At 40.4% G+C, this 21,964-nt stretch overlaps 1 protein-coding gene across 2 annotated transcripts in view; it reads right to left on the reverse strand.

Moving 5' to 3' along the window:
• Positions 1–21,964, reverse strand: part of dock1 (dedicator of cytokinesis 1) — a 574,951-nt gene that overhangs the window by 390,208 nt on the left and 162,779 nt on the right. For both annotated transcript variants that reach the window (XM_073027587.1, XM_073027588.1), the window contains exons 19-22: positions 14,428–14,525; positions 12,543–12,632; positions 11,486–11,586; positions 5,056–5,190 (exon numbers count right to left, since the gene is read on the reverse strand). In XM_073027587.1, coding sequence (XP_072883688.1) covers positions 5,056–5,190; positions 11,486–11,586; positions 12,543–12,632; positions 14,428–14,525 — 424 coding nt within the window. The remainder of the gene's footprint in view (positions 1–5,055; positions 5,191–11,485; positions 11,587–12,542; positions 12,633–14,427; positions 14,526–21,964) is intronic.

Here is a 21,964-nt window from a genome sequence, read left to right on the forward strand (position 1 = left end):
GATTTAAAGCTGAAAGGAAGGTGTTTTATGGAAGATTTGAGGGGAATTTGAGGGGAGGTTTGGTTGATAAAAGATATATACATTATAGGGAAAATGCTATTACAGTAGACAGACAAAAAGGTTGGCTTAACAATTTGGGCCAAAATGTCAATTTCTGTGTTGTACTTTCTATGGCTCCATGAGGTTCAGTAGAATGAGCAGAGTACAGTAACCTATGGACAAAGTGCAGGTAAATGGAATTAGCACAGATGGATAATTGATGGTTGGTGGCTGAAGGGTCCTTTCCCACGCTGTCTGATTCCATGACTGGAATAAAGGTTAAGAGAGACAGACAGACAGATAGACAGACATACTTTATTGATCCTGAGGGAAATTGGGTTTCGTTACAGCCACACCAACCAAGAATAGTGAAGAAATATAGCAATATAAAACCATAAATAATTAAATAATAAGTTAATCTTGCCAAGTGGAAATAAGTCCAGGACCAGCCTATTGGCACAGGATGTCTGACACTCCGAGGGAGGAGTTGTAAAGTTTGATGGCCACAGGTAGGAATGTCTTCCTATGACGTTCAGTGTTACATCTCGGTGGAATGAGTCTCTGGCTGAATGTACTCCTGTGCCTAACTAGTACATTATGGAGTGGATGGGAGTCATTGTCCAAGATGGCATGCAACTTGAACAGCATCCTCTTTTCAGACACCACCATCAGAGAGTCCAGTTCCACCCCCACAACATCACTGGCCTTACGAATGAGTTTCTTGATTCTGTTGGTGTCTGCTACCCTCAGCCTGCTGCCCCAGCACACAACAACAAACATGATAGCACTGGCCACCACAGCCTCGTAGAACATCCTCAGCATCGTCCGGTAGATGTTAATGGACCTCAGTCTCCTCAGGAAACAGAGACGGCTCTGACCCTTCTTGTAGACAGCCTCAGTGTTCTTTGACCAGTCCAGTTTATTGTCCATTCGTATCCCCAGGTATTTCTAATCCTCCACCACGTCCACACTGACCCCTTGGATGGAAACAGGGGTCACCGGTGCCTTAGCTCTCCTCAGGTCCACCACCAGCTCCTTCGTCTTTTTCACATTAAGCTGCAGATGATTCTGCTCGCACCATGTGACAAAGTTTCCCACCGTCGCCCTGTACTCAGCCTCATCTCCCTTGCTGATGCATCCAACTATGGCAGAGTCATCAGAAAACTTCTGAAGATGGCAAGACTCTGTGCAGTAGTTGAAGTCCGAGGTGTAGATGGTGAAGATAAAGGGAGACGGGACAGTCCCCTGTGAAGCCCCAGTGCTGTGCACTGGCAAGCGCACGTACTGTGGTCTGCCAGTCAGGTAATCAATAATCCATGACACCAGGGAAGCATCCACCCGCATCACTGTCAGCTTTTCACCCAGCAGAGTAGGGCGGAAGGTGTTGAACATACTGGAGAAGTCAAAAAATATGACCCTCACAGTGCTCGCCGGCTTGTCCAGGTGGGCGTAGACATGGCTCAGCAGGTAAACGATGGCATCCTCAACTCCTAGTCGGGGCTGGTAGGCGAACTGGAGGGAGTCTAAGTGTGGCCTAACTTAACCTAACTTGCAGGTTGAGTTGGTGATGAGAAAGGCAAGTGCAATATGTTAGCATTCACTTCAAGAGGTCTAGAATACAAGAGCAGGGATGTGATGCTGAGGCACTGGTGAAGCCTCACCTTGAGTATTGCGCACAGTTTTGGGCTCCTCATCATAGAAGAGATGTGCTGGCATTGGAGAGGGTCCAGAGGAGGCTCACTAGGATGATTCCAGGAATGAGAGGGTTAGCATATGAGGAACATTTGATGGCTCTGGGTCTGTACTCACTGGAATTTAGAAGGATGAATGGGAACTCACTGAAACCTTTTGAATGTTAGAAGGCCTAGACAATGCAGATGTGAGAGGGATGTTTCCCATGATGGGAGAGTCTAGAACAAGAGGGTACAGGATAGGGGGTGTCCATTCAAAACACAGTTGCAGAGAAATTTACTTAGCCAAAGGGTTGTAAATTTGTGGAATTTGTTGCCACATGCAGTTGTGGAGACCAGGTTGTTGGGTGTATTTAAGACAGAGATTGATAGGTTCTTGAACGGTCATGGCACCAAAGGTTCTGAGGAGAAGGCCGGGAACTGGGGTTGAGAAGGAGAAAAATAAGGATCAGCCATGATTGAAAGGTGGAGCAGACTTGATGGGCCAAATGACCTAATTCTGCTCCTATGTCTTATGGTCTTATTTAAAATATCATCGCAATGATATACAAAGCTCAAATAAAACTGAAAATGCTGCAAATGTTCAGCTAATCAGTTACTAAAGGCAAACAAAACAATCGATTTTAGGTCAACGACATTCCATTAGAATGGAGTTCAGTCTAATGAACTACCATCACCCTGAAACATCAGCTGTGTTCCTCTCTCCACAGATGTTGTCTAATCTGCAGCACATTTAATTTCTGTGTTCCTGATCAAAAAGTGAAGTAAAACATGTGCTGAAGGATGGACAGCATTGTAGCTGACCAATACTCCGTTGCTGGATGCAGCTTTAAGTTGGAAAAAGTAAGTGTACAACATAACAGTTTATTTCATTATCTCTACTTATCTGTAGTGCTCTAATGTGTTTTATTTTCATTTTCACGGACTTTATTTGAAAACTCTCTTTTCAAATTATTTACATCTGCTGAAGCCTGAAGACACACTCAACATTTAAGGAACAGCTTCATCTCCTCTGCCATCAGATTTCTGAATGGAGAATGTACACTACTTCACTTTTTTTTCTCTTTTGCTCTCTTTTAGCACTATTTAATTAAATTTCTTTATATATTTTCTTCTTACTGTAATTTGTTTTTTATATTATGTATTGCACTGTACTGCTGCTGCAAAACAAATTTCACGACATATGCCAATGATATTAAAAACCTGATTCTGCTTCAGATTCAACACCAAACAACCCTCCTGAGAAAACTAAGTTAATTGATTATCAGAATCTGAATAGGTTTAATATCACTGGCATACAGTACAGTGCAAAAGTCTTAGAGACTGAAATTTTTATATGGTTTCAGATGGCACGGCCTCCACAGAACCCTGACGACAACATCATCAAGGCTGTGTGTAATTAACAGGAGAGACAGGAGCAAGACAGAGAGCCAAAGTTTGCAGAAGAACTGTGGCACGTTCTCCAAGATGCTGGGAACAACGTAACAGCCAATTTTCTTACATAACTGCACAAAAGTGTACCTAAGAGAATTGATCAAGTTTTAAAGTCAAAGGGTGGTCTCAACAAATATTGATTTAGTTTAGTTTTGTTTTTACTGTTTAATGTTCTTTATAAAGTCTTAATAGAACTAGTACAAAAAGATGAATACCTCACTCTTATTCATGTGTACATTAGCTGCCATCATTATAATAAATGAAGAACATACAGAAATTACTGTCTTACCCTTCAAACCAGTGGTATAATATTTAAAAACAGACAAATCATTCAATTAGGCATGATGCCAATTACAGAAAAATACACTCCATTGTATTAGCTGAACCTTCTTACTTCCCATTATATATTCAAGTTCTCCCTTTCTCAGGATGCCACCAACTATGTTCCCTCACACCCAATAAATACCTGCTTTCTATACAGCAATAACTTCTATGATCCATCCTATGTACCATATACAAGGTGGCATTTCACCACATTTGATTACAAATAAGCTGGTGACAACAGAAGGAATTAAAGTTTTGATTTAACTTTCCTCCAGTTTTTTGTGTTTGCTCTAGGTTTCAACATCAACAGTCTCTCTGTCTCCATTTAGAGTCATATACCATTACAGCACATCTAGTCCATGTCAGACTGTTATTCTGCTTCGTCCCATCAACCTGCACCTCAAACATTCAAAGTGCATTTATTATCAAAACACTCTATGTCACCATATACTACCTGCAAACCATTTTCTTGCAGGCATTCACAATAGAACAAAACAAATACAATAGAATCAATGAATATCCTTGTACTTAGCCAAATTTCTGTTAAATGTATCCACATCCACTACTTCCACTGGTAGCTCATTCCACACTCTCATTACTCTGAGTGAAGAAGTTCCCTCTCCTGTTACTCTTAAATATTTCACTTTTCATCCTTAACGTATGATCTCTAGTTCTAGTCACACCCAACCTCAGTGGCAAAAGCCTGCTTGCAATTAACCCTATCTATAGCTCTCAGAGTTTTGTATAACTTTTGTTTTGATTTTTTAATTATTTTAAATAATTATACAATTAACTATCAACTGAAGATTGATAAAACTTTGACAAACTTCTAAAGATCGCTTTGGGTCTTCTGCAAAAAGCACTGCCAGCTTCTTCATGCCTTAGTGACAAGCCTATTTAAAATCTCTTCAAAAGAAAGATCTCCAAAAGTGCTGAAGTTTTGAATTGGCATTCAGCGGTCAGACCAAATTATATCCTAAGATTTCTATGATAATTTCAATCATCCCATTATTCTGATTCAGAGATAAGACTGCTAGTTTTAAGGTAAAGATAACACCACCAAGAAAGGCAATATTTGACATGAGGGATTTGAGTTGGTTTTGAACAGTCCTACAATAACCTATCAACTACACTGACATCAATGTAGATTTTGACAGACAATTCCCCTCTATAAATTGCCTCCATCAATATTCAACTTTTATCCTGACTTAGTGAAAAAAGTACAAAAGAATGTTTAAAAAGTCATGCCAGAAATGAACTCCCAAATGAACAAAACTGGAGGACTGCATTTGAAAATCAGTAGTGTGATCGGTTTCATGACCAAATCTTCAGATGGATTGAAGGATTGATGAACAGAGGACAAGTTCAACTAGACATGTAAAGAATCTATGAAAAAAACTGAACTCTGTTATGTAGTCTTAAATATGAATATGGAAGGTACAATTTTCATAAATAAAATTCATTATTTTATGAGACTTGAAATCAAATTAGTTAGCAATATGTAAAACAATTTTCCATGGGTGCACGAGTACAAATACTAAATTCGTGAAAAAATCTTAATACTTACTGATTAAAGAGTATTCTTGAACGAACAATGAATTTGAAGACATATTCTAAGGATTTCATTGCTTTGAACAGTTGGTCTGTTACGCTAGGTTTCTCCGAGTTGTCCACGTAGTTTTTCAAAACAGTGGTGAGCTTCCTAAATGAAAATTATGATGTTGTCAATTCCAAAATCCATCACTTAATTACACTTTAATCTTTAAAAATGCTTCTATATCAATGTCTGAACCCTTATGATGCAACACTTCCCTCATCTCTTGTGATACAATGACTAGTTGCCAAACAACAGACATAAGATCTTGTAATTTTTTTTACTCTGTATAATTTCACAATATGGTATCTCAATTCTCTCCACAATATACTACAGAATGATACATTTAAGAAATGTGGTATCCATTTTTAGCGGAAGGTACCAAAGGATGGTGCAAAGTACAGGCCTAATTATGAGTCTAATCAACCTACCCTAAACCCAAACTTCGGTGTTCTGCTTTTCATTTCAAAAATAGCTCTGAAGAGCCTTCCAAGGATAATCTATATTGATACCTACACTGAGAAATTAAATGTTATCTGAAAAGTTTGAATGTTCTTAAGTATTCCTTTCTAAGGATAGGCAAAACTGAGGTGTGACAGAATATAATTAAGTTTATGGAAGATTTAATAAGGTAGGCATAGTGCCGGCGTTTCAGAGGTATAATTCCATATAATTAGGGAAACCAAAATAGATTGAAAATTCTGATAATCTAGCAAACTTGGGTTTTTGGTGATGGCAGAAAGGGGCAGAATTTATTGATTATTAATGTTATTGTTACTAATGTCCCAAACAATTTTAGTTCACTTTTTATAGATTGTACGCATTCTAAAATACTTTTTCCAATGAACCCAGTAAGTTTGAATAGACTAGAAGAACCATGGCACAGTGAGTGAAGCAAGAAAATTTATGAACATACCATATGCCCTGAGGTCTCTGTTCCTAAACACCTTAGAGTAGATTTGAATGTCCATTCTCATTCACCCTAACAAAATGCACCAACATATTTTACTTGCATTTGTCTACTCTCTCCATCCACCTGCCCACAGTCCCTTGAAGTCTATTCTTACCCTCCTCATAGTTTATGACACCTAACTGAAAAGCTGATTATATCATATGGGTTGTAACTTTCAGTGATACTGGTGACGTATAGATGTGATGGAAAACTGAGTGCTTAAGTGAGGCATTCAATATATGTTACCAAAGGAGTTGAAATCTAAAGAATGACTCATTGGGCACAATCCATGGCCTAGATTTTGACCAATTTTGAAATGTCCTTTATCATGTTGGATTCTTCATGAAGCTACATACACTATACCAACTTCCTGCAGTTACCAAATGTCTATGCTGAAACATTTGCCAACTGAACCAGACCTGGTTTGACATGGCACAGGTTCAGTGATTCCATTCATTTCAAGAAGGGGAATGTCTTCAAGGGAGCCAGTCAAGTTTTATTCAATTAGTAAGTTGCAAAGTACTTGAAATATTTAAGAGCTTTACCTTTAACTATTTTTAAATTTTAAACTGAAATGCACAAAAATGTTACACACATTTAAAATATCTGACACCTTCAACAGCTGAGGCAACCCAGGATATGGTTTAATGTGTTGTCACGGCATTTATGCTCCAGAAGCATTTCTGCCTTTTCTCAAGATGTTATTTTATGCCCAGACCACACAAAAAAGGTCAAAGCTAGCTTCCTGACCAAATTTACGACAGGGAATTCCCCGTAAGGTTCACCTTTTGCAGGAATTTCAGCAATTAGCAAAATAAAACATCTGCTATTGATCATTCATGATTCAAGGATACAATATATTCTTGATAAACCACAGGTAATGAATACAGATTGTTTAAGCATTCATTGACACTTAGTTCAGACATAGCCAATCAAGTATTGGCTGGTAGGAGAAATATTGCTTCCTTGATCCTCTCCAAATTCATTCAAAATCAGCAGTTATAATCAGCTGTAGAACTGCAGAATGTAATTGTTGAAACTGAAATTCTCTCTCTACTTTTTTCCTAATGTGCTTTCCAGCTTCACATCCCTTACGAAAAATGAATGTTGTTGTAACTTACTTGGGTAAAATTCTGAATTGGATTTTTTTTTAAACCTCTATTTATAATTTGAGAATTAAAACATTCTATCTACACCTAAAAGACTGCCCTTCACCTTTTTCCTTAAGACATTCAAAATACTGTTAAACATATTTATGAGAACATGCATGGCACCAGCAATTTTCCAATAATGAAATATTCTTTGTGGATGTCTGCTCAAATGATTTTTAGACTGCCAAATGCAAGCCATCAGCAGCAATAGGAATTATGCTGAAGTATTCCAGATACAAGTGGAGAATTCCAAGGAATTAGTGACCTAAAGGAGAGTTTTAATTGAACCAGGAATCCTTTTATTAGTCATAAAATAAAGAAAGTGAACATGTTTTGTGGAACCTTCCTATAGAAGAAATGTCTATTACTTATAACAAAAATCTTGAAAACATGCTTTAACCTAAGGTAGAAATGAAACAGAATATATTCGAATCATAATATATAAGATTGCAAGTGTAAAGGGGATTTCTTCTTTTTCTTTGTTACTGTGTATGTAATCAAAATGGCTTCTTTGTTTTTGTTAAAAGTAGGAATGCTTCTTTGTTGCGAGAGAGGGCTGGAAGCTTGTTTGGGTTAAAATTTACTGATAACGAGAATTGTATTCCTTTGTTAACCAATTGGGATTAATGTTGTTCTTTCTTCTGAGTCTGTAAGCTATTGTTGGCGGGCATTTTGGAGAGTCAGCACGAGGGGGTGAGAGAGAGAGAACGCGATGCTGTAAACTGGGCGAGGTACGGACCCCAAAGGGGGGGTGTCCGAGGCCAGGAGGTACCCCGAGGAGAGGAGACGAAGATAGATGTGCTTGGTTGACCACTTCGGGTGGTCCTGAGCTGCAAGTCGAGGAGTTCGGAGGGGATCGAATGGTGGCCAGAAGACTTCAGTAATTGAGCTCCAACAGTTGCGCACGAAGTGGTTTGGACTTTGATAAGTTTGGCGCCTTTTCTTTATTTTTTTTTTCCTTCATATATACTGTATCGTTATTAATCACTTAGTTATAGTAACCTTTATAAATTGTACTCATTTAATCGCATATGGTGTACTGTCTGGTTTTGGGCGAGGCGGGGACATCACACAGCATCCACACCAGCTGATTACCCAGTTTGGCGGGGCCGAAGGCTGCTCCCCCTAGACGAGAACGAGCTGAGCGAGCCTGAGGCGACCCGGGGGGTTACATTGTGGGGTGCTCGTCCGGGATTGATTTTTGTGGAAGCTGTGTGATCACCCTCTTTAAATTATGTCTGCGGCGAAGAGCTGGTGTGCCATTGTGGGTGTGCGATTGCTGGTTATCGCTGCACGTGTGTTGGGTGGGGTGGCTGTTGGTGCCCCAGAGGGCGTTGTTCGAGTTCCGACTAGCGTTGACGAAATGGTGGTGGGGCCATGGGTTGTCCGTACTGTTTGGAGAGTGAGGAGTGACAGGTTGGGATGTTTCAGCAGTGGTAGGCTCTGCCCGGTTGTTGGAATAATGTCCAGCCCTAAAGGGGCGGAGCGGACCTCTCAGTTGTTGGGTGAGTGGCAGTGCTTGGCTGAGGGAAAGCGACAGGAATTGGTTGGAAGTTTGAGTAGGCGGGCTGGTGGCATTGTTAGAACTGTCGGGTACAATTACCTCGGGGTGACAGCTGTCAGTTATGTGAAAGTGTGGGAAAATGCGTGTGGTTCGACTGGAAGTCAAATGCCTCAGCTGGGGGGCTTATCATATCCATCGCAGGAGATGGTGGAAAGTTTTTAGGGTATCCCTTTTGGTTAGGAGGGCAGATAAATTGCTTGCAGTGTCAGGGGGATCAGCTCCTCCCTCAGTTGTTCAGTTGATCCGAGAGGTGTCGGGAAACTTGGAGGAGGCCCAGTGGGGGAACGGCTTGGGGTCTCTGGGGGAGCACGTTCCTAGCAATGTACCAAGAAACTCCCAAAAGGAACAGATCCTATTCCTGAAGGTTTAGAGGGACCACGCACACAGGTGTTGTTACAGATGGATGGAAGTCAAGTTAAAGCCATCTTCGGCATCGGGGCACCGGTTAAGTTGCTGTACAGTTTGTTTTATAACCGTTATTGGAAGCATTTACCCTTGACGACATTGAGGGCACTGGACTTTTGGGGTACCAGTGCCAGTGATTATCCAGACGACGGTTGTTGGTCAGTGAAAATGGAGTTCTTAGAGGCAAATGTGGAGGTGACTGAGGTTCGTGAATCGTTAATGCTGATGTGTCCAGACACTATTGAGACGGGCAGCGTTTCGGTTCTGGAGAGAACCAATATCCTGCTGGTGCGCTTGGGGGCCTGCCCGGAGGAGGCGGGTGAGCGCTGTTTGGAGGTATTGTCGATGCACCCAGAGTTTCGAGCTGCTTGTGCGGACGTGTGTAGCAGCATTGGGCCGATACCGAATTCAAACAAGAGCCGGTGGTGGTACGGCCTGGGGGAAGTATCTGAGGGTGAGACCCTGTTAGTGGACGCTGCGAAATACCACGAGGGAGGGGAGTTGACCGCTGAAGACACCTCGGTGAGAGAGAGGTTGCGGCGACTGGCCCCTGAAGCCGTGGAAGACATAGGCAGCGTGCGTGTGGATTATATTGCGCTGAAGAGGCGCACTGTCAGTGACCAGAATATGGCCCTGAGGGTGTGAAGTGGTTTAAGGTGCTGGATCTGAGGAGTGGATGTTGCCAGATCCCGATGAGTGGGGCCGACAAGGAGAAGACGGCCGTTATAAATTCCCTAGGAGTCTTCCGGTCTGAAAAGATGCCACAGGGCATATCCGGAGCCCTTGCAACCTTCCTGCGGGGCATGTGGAAGACCATGGGGGATGTGGAGGCATTTGGAGTTTTGGTGTATGTGGATGATCTCTTGGTATTTGGATTTGCCTCAGAAGAATATGAAGTGAGGTCGTTGCAGGAGCGGCTGAGAACTACAGAGTTAAAGTGTTTTCTGGACACGGGCCAGGGCCGGCGAAGGTCGCAGCTCGTGAGTGACTGTCTCTATGGAATCAAGTTTGAAATGAAGACGGAGAGACTGGAGAAAGTTGATCTGGAAGAAGTCATGAGGAAGAAAAAGCTGGAGAGAAGTGCAGTGAATACTGAACAGGAGGCTGAAGAGACTGCAGGAGCAGTGCAGGCCACGTGTTTCCGTTTGGAGAAGATCAAACCGCAGCTACCGATCGCAGAAATGAGGAAGAATACAGATTCGATGGATAATGTGCTGGATGTGTGGTACATGCTGCCTTTTGCTGACTTTCCCTCGATTGAGGAAGAGACCTTTGGCCCTTCTCCCACTGAGTCAGGTGTAGTGGGGAGGGTTAGCTGTGTGCAGTGGGGGGCATGAGTGAGAGGTTGAGAGAGGAGTTGGTAGTGGGCCCGAGGTATCCCCAGTTGTGTCCGAGCCTGAAGGGTTTAGGTGAGGGGGTACAGAGGTCTCTGAGGGTTAGGAATCTCCCAGATAAGTTAGCCTATGTAGCGCCTGAGGAACAGAGCGTGAGGTTTACTCTGTGGGGAGGAGATGTCACTGTTTGTGCTTGGGTTAGGGTGTGTTGGCAGGAAAGGTGGCGAGTTATTTAATAGTCATGAGGACATGACTTTTATTTGGTGGGGGGAGAGTGTAAAGGGGATTTCTTCTTTTTCTTTGTTACTGTGCATGTAATCAAAATGGCTTCTTTGTTGTGAGAGAGTGCTGGAAGCTTGTTTGGGTTAAAATTTACTGATAACGAGAATTGTATTCCTTTGTTAACCAATTGGGATTAATGTTGTTCTTTCTTCTGAGTCTGTAAGCTATTGTTGGCGGGCATTTTGGAGAGTCGGCACAAGGGGGTGAGAGAGAGAGAACGCGATGCTGTAAACTGGGCGAGGTACGGACCCCAATGGGGGGGGGTCCAAGGCCAGGAGGTACCCCGAGGAGAGGAGACGAAGATAGATGTGCTTGGTTGACCACTTCGGGTGGTCCTGAGCTGCAAGTCCAGGAGTTCGGAGGGGATCGAATGGTGGCCAGAAGACTTCAGTAATTGAGCTCCAACGGTTGCGCATGAAGTGGTTTGGACTTTGATAAGTTTGGCGCCTTTTCTTTATTTTTTTTTCCTTCATATATACTGTATCGTTATTAATCACTTAGTTATAGTAACCTTTATAAATTGTACTCATTTAATCGCATATGGTGTACTGTCTGGTTTTGGGCAAGGCGGGGACATCACACAGCATCCACACCAGCTGATTACCCAGTTTGGCGGGGCCGAAGGCTGCTCCCCCTAGACGAGAACGAGCTGAGCGAGCCTGAGGCGACCCAGGGGGTTATACAAACATGAAACATCAGTTTTTATAAAACATACGTGTAAGCCAAAGTTGCGCTAAAGTGCTTTTTGATGTACGTTTCAAGAACAGGGTTGAAATGCTGGAATTTTCTATCAGCAATCAGTCCAATTATAAATACCTGTAGAGGGAAAAGAAACAAATTAGTTTAAATGAATAAAATTATTTTATAGAGACCATTTTCTTAATTAGTCTACATCTAATTACTTGATATATTGCGGTTGATAGATTCTTTTGTATTAAATTTGTATAACAAATTTGAAAATCCAAATAATATCGAAAATAAATTGAAATGATTTATGCTGGGAGCTAAGACAGAAAATAACTGCAAAATCATATGCTATTAAACTGAATCAACACACACAAATTCTGGGAGGAACTCAGCAGGTAAGGCAGCTATGGAGGAAAAAGAACATGGTCTGATTTCGACACAAAATGTTGAATGTTTACTTCTGTTCATGGATGTTGCCTGACCTGTTAACTTGCTCCAACATTTTGTGTGTGTTGTTCTAGAAAAGCAAAGAGATCAAGGAAGGAAAGACCAGAGTTTAAAGCCCAGACAATTAAAGGAATTGTCATTAATAGATGAAAGCAAAATCAGCAAAAACAAAAACTGCCAATGCTGGAACAGTACATTGTTGTGGAGGGTTGCAGTGCCAGAGAAGGAGTCACAGAGAAAGTGAGATAAGACAATGAAATTCTGAAAACAAGAATGAAATTTTAAAATTTCACAGAAAACTTATAAAAACCTGTCCTCAAGGTAACAACACAAAAAGATGAGATTCAACTCCATCCACAATATTAGCATCTAATATGTCAAAGTAGGCTGACAGAAAAAAGATTTGATTGACCTCCAATATCATTGTAACAATTAAGTTTATTATTAGTTTGTATTTTACTGTGAAGAAAATTCTGAAGCTTGAGAACAAACATGAAATGGCAGCAAATTTTACCTTTATCAATTTATTAACATTAAACACTAATGATTACAGAACTAATCAATTCATAGTTATTTAGCACTAAGCTAGTTAACATAAGTAATATGAAAATATGAATAGCACCAAAGATTCTACTTACCAAAGAATCAAAAACTAATGTGTCAAAAGTGTCACTGTCAGAATTCTCCATCATGATATTAAAAAGTGCATCAAGTGTATCTTGCAGAAACTGAAACATAGATATAGATTTGAACATATACAAACCAAATTACAGTTGTTTTTTATTTTTTTTTAAACTGTTTGGTTAAGCACCACAGTAAAAAACTCCATTCTCTGAATATTTCATTGCTTTAATAAAACACAAACACAAGAAAAAGGCTATGCAGACTATGCTGGGATGAGTGCCAGTGATGCCCAATTTCCTTCATCTTTCTTTGCATCCATCAGTAGAGCTTCTATAGTAGTTAATCATGCAATCTGAAATGCTGTAAGTTATTTAGTTTCATTAACCACAGGTTTACAATGCATGCCATCTCAATGGCTATTCACTGTCTCAGATCTCCTGGACAATAGTAATACTAATGTCAGACTGCTGTTTACTAACTACAGCTTAGCGTTCAACACAATCATACATATCCTCAGTTTCTTTTTTTTTTAAAGTACAAAGCCTCTGTACCTCCGTGTCTGCCACTGGATCCTTGATTTCTTCACTGGAGGACCACAGACTGTGCAGATCGTAAATAACATCTCCTCACTGACATTCAGCATTGGCGCACATCAAGGACTTGTGCTTAGCCTACTGTACTAGTCGCACAATTGTGTGGCTAAGCGCAATTCAAATGTCATCTATAAATTTGCCAAAGACACAACTATTGTTTGAAGAATTTCAAATGGTGATGAAGAGGTGTACAGGAGTGAGATGGATCAGCTGATTGAGTGGTATCACAGCTACAACCTTGCATTCAATGTTAGTAAGATCAAAGAATTGTTTGGAGGGCTTCAGGAAGGGCAAGTCAAGGGAACACACACCAGTCCTCATCAAGGGATCAGAAGTTTCTCAGTAACAACATCTCTGAGGATCTGTCCTGTGCTCAACATAAAGAAAGCACAACAGCAGTCTTTGTACATGTATTGCCATGTAATTCCTACTATGTATTGCAAGGTACTCTTGCTATAAAACAACAAATTTCACGACATATACCTGTGATATTAAACCTGATTCTGGTTCTGCCTTGAGATTACAGAGAACAACACAGCAGACCCCTTAGGCATCAATAATGAACTAAAATTTTAAGGACCACAGATAATTGAGATATTTACAATTTACTTGCTCAATATTATTTTTTATTTGCCCCAGCTTGTCTTCTTTTGCAATTATTTCTCAGATTTTGTCTGTTTATGCAGCTATTTGTAAAATTGTATTGTAATCTTTTATCCTTGTAAATATGCAAGAAAGTGAAGCTCAAGGTAGTATATAATAACATATACATATTTTGATAATAAATTTACTTTGAACTTTAAGATCTACTTTTTTCAAGAATTCGTGAATATACATGAAAATAAATATATGAAGAAAACTAATATTGAAATACTTGCACCTGTCTTTTCTGAACTGTGTTGTCACTCTAGTAAGAGGAGAATGCAGCAACAAAGTCTCACAATAAATAATGATAAGATTGGATAATCCAATACAACTGTGTTTCTCACATCAAATGTCAAGGGATTTATTGCAACCACTTCAGGGCAGGTACAGCTTTTGTTCAGTATCTTATCTCTAGTTTGGATCTTTTATTAGTGCAGTGTTTCAGTAATACTGCGATAAAGTGCCAAATCCAGTTAAGTCCTTTCATTTCAAAAGCAAAATTACACTTGGAGTTTAAGTATTAAAACTAATTGCAACTTTGCATCTTAATGAGTGGCTACTTTTTATCTTAAATTACACTCACACATGAATGCACACAAATCTTAGCTTAGGAAATTTAATGTACACATCTGATTTTTTTCAGAAAATGGAAGCCAATTACCTTAACAACCTCCTCTCCATCCACTTTCATCAACTGCCTCAAATTCTGCTGCAGCAAATTTGTGTTTGACCGCCATTTCAGAAGTCCCAAGAGGTCCACTGTAAACAAACCACATACAAGGATGTTTCTTATTAACAAAGTAAAAAGGCAATTTTAAAAACTCTGAAACAATGTAAACAAAAAGTATTATGTAACTGCAGTTTCATCTCACTGCAATGTGTGACTGGTACTTATAATTTCTTTTGTCCACAGTGATCTATGGAAATGAAACAAAATAGAACATTTACTTGCTAGTGTATTGTCCACAGCAGCAATACATAAATTGCTACAGTACTCTGCAAAATTCTTAGCCACCCTAGCTGTACATATGTGCCTAAGAGTGTCTACTATAGTAATGCTTAAGAGGCACTGAGACAAACACGTGAACAGGCAGTAAACTGAGGGATACAGACCATTTGAAGACCATTTGATTAGTTCAGGTTGGCACTTTGAAAGTTCAGCACAAAAACAGTGGGCCAAAGGGCTGTATTATTGAGCTGTATTATTATAAATTCTATCTAATAATGAATTTCAAATCTTAGAATCATAACCATTGACGCCAATGATTGGGGAATTAAAATTGGATTTGATGAAAAAAAAAACAGAATAGCTCAGATTTCCTGTAGGATTATAGGGTTAGACGAAATGATGGAAGTGTGAAAGTGCAGGTAACATAGCATCACAGACCCTAAAGTAAATGCAAATTGCATTGGAAGGAAAACCATTATTTTCATTTCAAGGACAGTTGTCCTAGTAACTTTGTGTTTTCTTTTCCCCATTAATAGTCCTGATTTACTATTCTGTACAAATCCAGGTTCAAAATCCTTCCAGGATTTGTTGACAGGGCTCACGGATGGAATAAGTATTTGGATAGCACACTTAGAACAACTGGAGCAGGCAAGGGAGTGTGCTTGGTCTTCTGATATTTTGCTGTTTGCTTAGAGTTCTTTTTTATAGTTATGCAGAGTAGAAATTCAAGGTTTGTTGGGACTAATGGGTGACTATTGGGGAGGATTTTTTTCCAATTTAAAAGTTGGCAGACACAGTATCATTTAATGTAGAGATGTGAGAGACAGTGTAAGTGATGCAATCTTAAAATGCCCCCAGGGACAGAGTCCTTGGCATAATTTTGGATAAGTACTTGAATATGCTGGAATACATATGAATTTAATGAAGGACAGGAGATATATGCATCATAAATAGAGATGCAGAGGCATACAGAAGCAAAAAGCTGCTGAAAGCCTTGATATTGCACTGTAAGGTCCCAACTAGACTACTGTATCAGTTTAGCTCACTTCATTCTCCGAAGCTTGTGAAATCACCAAGGATGGTGCAGAAAAGCTCTGTTCAAATAGTTACAGGAAGCAAGGAATGGGAGTCGATTGAGGAAGCTGGAGAGATCTCTTCATAATGGGAAAGATTGAGAGATTTGAGATAGCTACATTTAGATAGGTTGAGCAGAGAAAAACCTTTTCATTTCACAAAAGTATGAAGAATCAAACATGACATTAAAAACTTGTAGCAAATGATCTGGAGCTGATCTAAGGAAAACATTTAGAAACATGATAAAATGCCTGAATTTATGATCAAAATCAATTGTAGCTTTCTAAAAGAAAATGGTAAAGTATTTGAATGTAAAGTATATGGAGGATGAAAGGGGAGGAGTGGGGGAATAGAGTGAACTAGATTGTTTTATGAAAAGGAGGCACAACTGTGATAGGTTGAATGTCATACGTCTCTAGTATAATGATCCTGTAGTTCTGTAAGATAACAGGTTAGAACCTTTAACTTTACAAAGCATACTTCAGTATTTAACAGATCATTCAAATATTTTACACTGGATCACACATTTAAATAGTTTAATGCATGGCCAAAGAGTCAGATTTTAACGGATATTTTAAAGAATAAGAGATAAGTAAAGAGGAAACAAATTTTAGTGATGCAATTTCAGAAGCAAGAGCCTTAGCGTTGGAAGGCCAACAACATAGCAATTAATTTTTGTAAATATCATGAACCAGAATTGGTGATGTGCATGTTTTAGATTTGGAAGAGATTTCAGCAACTTTCAACCACTGCCAAGTTCATGTAATTCTTTTGTACCTATTTATTATAAAGCAGTGCTGTCACTTTTTCATGTGGAGGAGTTATTTTCTTGCATAAAGTAACAAAATTTGTTCATTTTCAAATTTGCTACTTAGTACTTTAGTAATTAAACTTAGGATTCCTACTCCTATGCTGAGGTGCTTTTACTTTGGCATTTTTCTGTAAAAGTGATGTATCCTGCTAGTAAGAGTGTTCCGGCTTTGGCTAAGGACAAGGAGCCATGTTGTCCAACTTAGGAATGCGGTTTCAACCAATCGGGGTTGTCTTGGTATCTTTTGTAACTTTCTGCTCCAGAGTGCAGGGCCCAAGAGATTTCTGAAGGACAGTAATCTGGTTTTGTTTTTTTTTGGCAGGAGCTGCGGAGCAGGTCACAAGGAAATATGCCACAAAATTCCATTCAAAAGAGAGACCCCACTGTAAGAAGTGCTTTGTGCAGATGAATTGGTCCAAGTAGGAAGGGCCAATATTCCTGAGAGAGCCAGTTGATTCAAGATGGTCTTCAAGGGAAATTGGGACTGTGGCTGTTGCCTTAACACAGATTTCCGGTCAGGGCATGAGTAAAGCTATACACCCAACCACTCCAGAAATGAGCGCCAACATTTAGGTGCACATTTAGACAGATTTAACTCTAATGGGTCCTTCCAATTTTTTTTCTTTTTCTGTAACTGTTTGTTAAAGTTGAAAATTTGGTAAACATATTTATATTGTCATTTTATTTGGTATACAATCTGTTAATTTATTTGCATGATGCATTATTTACACAGCCTTCGCTACAATCAATGTTCCTCCCCAGAAGAGCCCAACTTTCCCGTTCAGTTGAACCCCAAATCATAATGACTCTAGATATATATTGCTTATGAAAGCTGGCCTTCTCACTGCTGAGTCACATGGCTGTCAGCCAGAGTTAGGTAACAAGCCAGGTTTGTATGCTAGCCTGGTGAGAGGGTTGAACACAGACTGATATTCTGGCAGGCTCTTAAGTGATAGACAAAGCAGTAAAAATAATGACAAACGACTGTTAAAATGAAATGCTTAACAAATTATTAGGGTTCTGTCATTTCAGAAGCATTTTGATATATATGGTGAGCATGTGCCTGTGAATAAATGTTGCTCTTTCACTACTGATACAAGTCTTTGAATCAATTGTCAGATTTATGGATAAAGGTTAGCTTTCTTCCCTGAGCAGTTCTGTGTTTGGTAAATCAGCATTTCTATTCAGAACCTCCTGGAGATAGAAAATGACAGTATAAATATTTCTTCTGACCAGGCAATGGAGATCCATAGTGATGCCAAAATTCACTGTCTTGAATTCTAACCCTGGTTCTTGCTTATGATGAAGTTCAGCAATCCAAGATTTGGAAATGGAAGCCAGATAAATCACCAGAGCTTTCTCAAAAGTAATATTAATATTGTTGATTCACAGTCATAAAAAATTACAGCAGAGAAACAGACCCGTCAGTCCATCCAGTCCATGCTGAAACCATTTAAACTGCCTACTCCCATCGACCTGCACCAGGACCATGGTCCTCCATACCCCTTTCCATCCATTTATCTATCCAAAGTTTGCTTAAACATTGAAATCGAGCTTGCATGCACCACCTGTGCTAGCAGCTTGTTCCACTCTCTCATAACTCTAAGTGGGGAAGTTTCCCCTCATGTTCCCCTTAAACTTTTCACCTTTCACCCTCAACTCATGAACTCTGGTTGTAGTCCCACTCAACCTCAGTGGAAAAAGTCTGCTTGCATTTACCCTATCTATATCCCTCATAATTTTGTACACCTCTATCAAATCTCCTCTCAAATCTTGTACGTCCTAAGGAACATAGTCCTAACCTATTCAATCTTTCCTTATAACTCAGGTCCTCCAGACCTGGCAACATCCTTGTAAATTTTCTCTATACTCTTTCAACCTTATTTACACAATACTCCAAATTAGGCCTCACGAACATTTTATACTTTTTCAACATAACATCCCATCTCCTGTATTCAATACTTTTATTCATTACGGCCAGTGTGCCAGAGGATTTCTCTACAATGCTATTTACTACATGTGATGCCACTTTCAACAAACCACGGACCTGTCCTCCCAGATCCCTTTGTTTTACTACACACCTTAGTGCCCTACTCTTCACTGTGCAAGACCTCCCTCCCCATTGGTCCTACCAAACTGCAACAACTCACACTTCTCTGCATTAAATTCCATCCGCCAATTTCAGCCCATTTTTCCAGCTGGTCCAGATCCCTCTACAAGGTATAATAGCCTTCCTCACTGTCCACTACACCCCCAATCTTGGTATCATCCACAAAATATTTGATCGAGTTAACCACATTATATCATCAAGATCGCTGATAAAGATGACAAACAACAATGGACCCAGCACCAATCACGGCGGCACTCCACTAGTCACAGGCCTCCAGTCTACTATCATCTACTACCACTCTCTGGCTTCTCCCAAAGAGCCAATGTTTAAACCAATTTACTACCTCATCTTGAATGCTGAGCAACTGTACCTTCTTAACCAACCTCCCATGAAGGACTTTGTCAAATGCCTTGCTAAAGTCCACTACCTTGCAACTTTCCTGGTAACTCCATGAAAAACTCTATAAAGTTGATTTGACATGGCCTAGCATGCACGAGATCATGCTGTCTGTGCTTAATCAGTCCAAGTATATACGTATCTCTGGATCTTCAGAATATCTTCCAATAACTTCCCCACAAACTGACGTCAGACTCACCAACCTATAATTTCCTAATTGACGTTAAGAGCCTTTCTCAAACAGTAGAACAACACTGGCTATGTTCCAATCCTCTAGCATCTCTGCTAGAGTTCTGAGTAGGCACGTTGATCAATTGTGGCCACAACGTGCAATAAAATGCTCATTTTGTTTTATTTCCACAGAGGGCAATTAAACGCTGTACTGCTATGTTTGGAACAAACCCTCAAGTTATTAAACAAATAACATTCAGTTAGTGATCACAGTTCAGTTTTCTTAGACACTCAAGAATAAGGTTTAAACAGAGCTGCCACTGTCGGAGTGGGCTGGGGTTAAAGTGATCAGGTTTCGGCTCAACGGTTTTTGTTTAACAGGCTCTAAGTTTCCACTAAGTTAATTTTCTCTATCTTTGTCTAGTAGCACATAGTGCGGTGAGAATGGATCCAGGGTTAATAGTATGTTCTACGTGTGAGATGTGGGAATTCTGGGAGACCTCCAGTCCCCCTAATAAAAAGGGCGCATCGAGCTGCAGCTCCTTAGAGACCATTTTAAGGAACTGAGCAGCAGCTCGAGGATTTTTGACACATACTGGAGAATGAGCATGTGATAGATAGGAGCTACAGGGATGGAGTCACATAGAAGTTAAAGGAAGCAGGTACCTGACAGACTGTCCGAAAAGGGAAGGGGAACAGGCAACCAGTGCAGCATTCCCCTCAATATTAAGTATACTGCCTTTGATATTACCAGGAAGGAAGCCGCAGACAACCGAGTCACTGTCACTGAGTCTGGCTCTGTGGCTCAGAAGAGAAGAGGAGTAGAAGAGCAGCAGGTAGGAGATTCTATGGATGTGAAAGAGACACCTGGTTGTTATGTTGCCTCCCAAGTGCAAGGATCCGGGGATAACTCAGATCGGGTTCACAGCATTCCAAAGGGGGAGAGTGAACAGCTAGAAGCTGTGGTACATATTGGTACCAATGACACAGGTAAAAAGAAGGATGAGGTCCTGAATGAGAGAACACAGGGAGTTAAGTAGAAAGCAAAAAAGCAGGACCTCAAGGAAATTGATCTCTGGATTGCTGCCTCTACCATTTTGCATTGTGGGTAAGAATTGGAGATTTGGCAGATGAATGTGTGCCTGAGGAATCTATGCAGGGGACAGGGTTTCAGATTTCTGGCTCATTGGGATCTCTTCTGGGGAAGGTACGTCCTATACAAAAAGCATGGGTTACACCTGAACCTGAAGGGGGGGGGATCAATATCCTTGCAGACAGGTTTGCTGGAGTTGTTGTGGAGGACTTAAAAAGTAATTTGGAAGGGGTATGGGAACCATAGTGATAAGGCTGAGGATGGGGCTGTTGGTATACAATTAGATGCACTGTGTATGAGACTGTGAAAAAGGACAGGCAGATGAGAGGGCAGAGTTGCCACCAGTGGAATGGGTTCAAGTGTAACATTGGGGCAAATCTAAAAGGGTGATGAATACAGGACTGAAGGTGATATATTTGAATGCACACAGTATGTGGAATAAGGTAGAAGATCTTCTAGCACAGTTAAGAGATTGGTAGGTATGACATGGTAGGCATCATTGAGACATGGTCGAAAGAAGATCATAATTGGGAATTTAACATCTGAGGGTACACATTGTATCGTCAGGATAGACAGATAGACGGCGGGAATGGAGTAACTATTGGAAAAAAGTGAAATCAAATTCTTATAAGGAGGTGACATGGATAAGAAGATGTAGAATTTTGTGGTTTAAGAAACTGCAAGGGTATAAAGACCCTGATGGGATATATGTGTAGGCCTCCGTTAGTCTCAATAGACCATGGATTTGCGCCTTTTTTTTTTAAATGGAAGACCAGCAGTTGCCCAAGCTGCAAGTCTCCCCTTCTCCACGCCACTGACGTTGTCCAAGGGAAGGGCATTAGGACCCATACAGCTTGGCACCAGTGTCATCGCAGAGCAATGTGTGGTTAAGTGCCTTGCTCAAGGACACACACGCAGCCTCAGCCAAGGCTCAAACTAGCGACCTTCAGATCACTAGACGAACACCTTAACCACTTGGCCACGCGCCAACATTGATGGGATATATATACAGGCCTCCAAACAGTATGTGGAATATATACTACAACAAGAGATAGAAAAGGCATGTAAAAATGGCAATGTTACAACAGTCATGGAAGATATCAATATACAGGTAGATAGGAAAATTCCTGTTTGTGCTGGATCCTAAGAGAAAGTATTTCTAAAATGCCTACGAGCACCTGGTGGTTGAGTCAATTAGGGAAAAGGCAATTTTTGATTGAGTGTTAGGTAATGATTTAACACACCTTTAGTATTTGGCATGCCTACACTGAGAAAAACAGATCCTTTTTGCCCTGTCGCTGCCTGCCATATACTCCTAGCTCTCCTCATGGTCTAACCCCCTCATCTCTGGAATCAACCTGATGAACCTCCTCTGCACAGCCTCCAAAGCCAGTATATCTTTCCTCAAGTAAAGAGACCAGATCTGCACACAGTACTCCAGATGTGACCTCACCAGTACCCTGTACATTTGCAGCATAACCTCCCTGCTCTTAAATTCAATTCCTCTAGCAATGAAGGCCAACATTCCATTTGCCTTCTTGATAGCCTGCTGCACCTACAAGCCAACCTTACGCTATCCATGCACAAGCACTCC

This window comes from Hemitrygon akajei, chromosome 23 (assembly GCF_048418815.1).
Source record: "Hemitrygon akajei chromosome 23, sHemAka1.3, whole genome shotgun sequence".
NCBI classification, from domain to species: Eukaryota; Metazoa; Chordata; class Chondrichthyes; order Myliobatiformes; family Dasyatidae; genus Hemitrygon; species Hemitrygon akajei.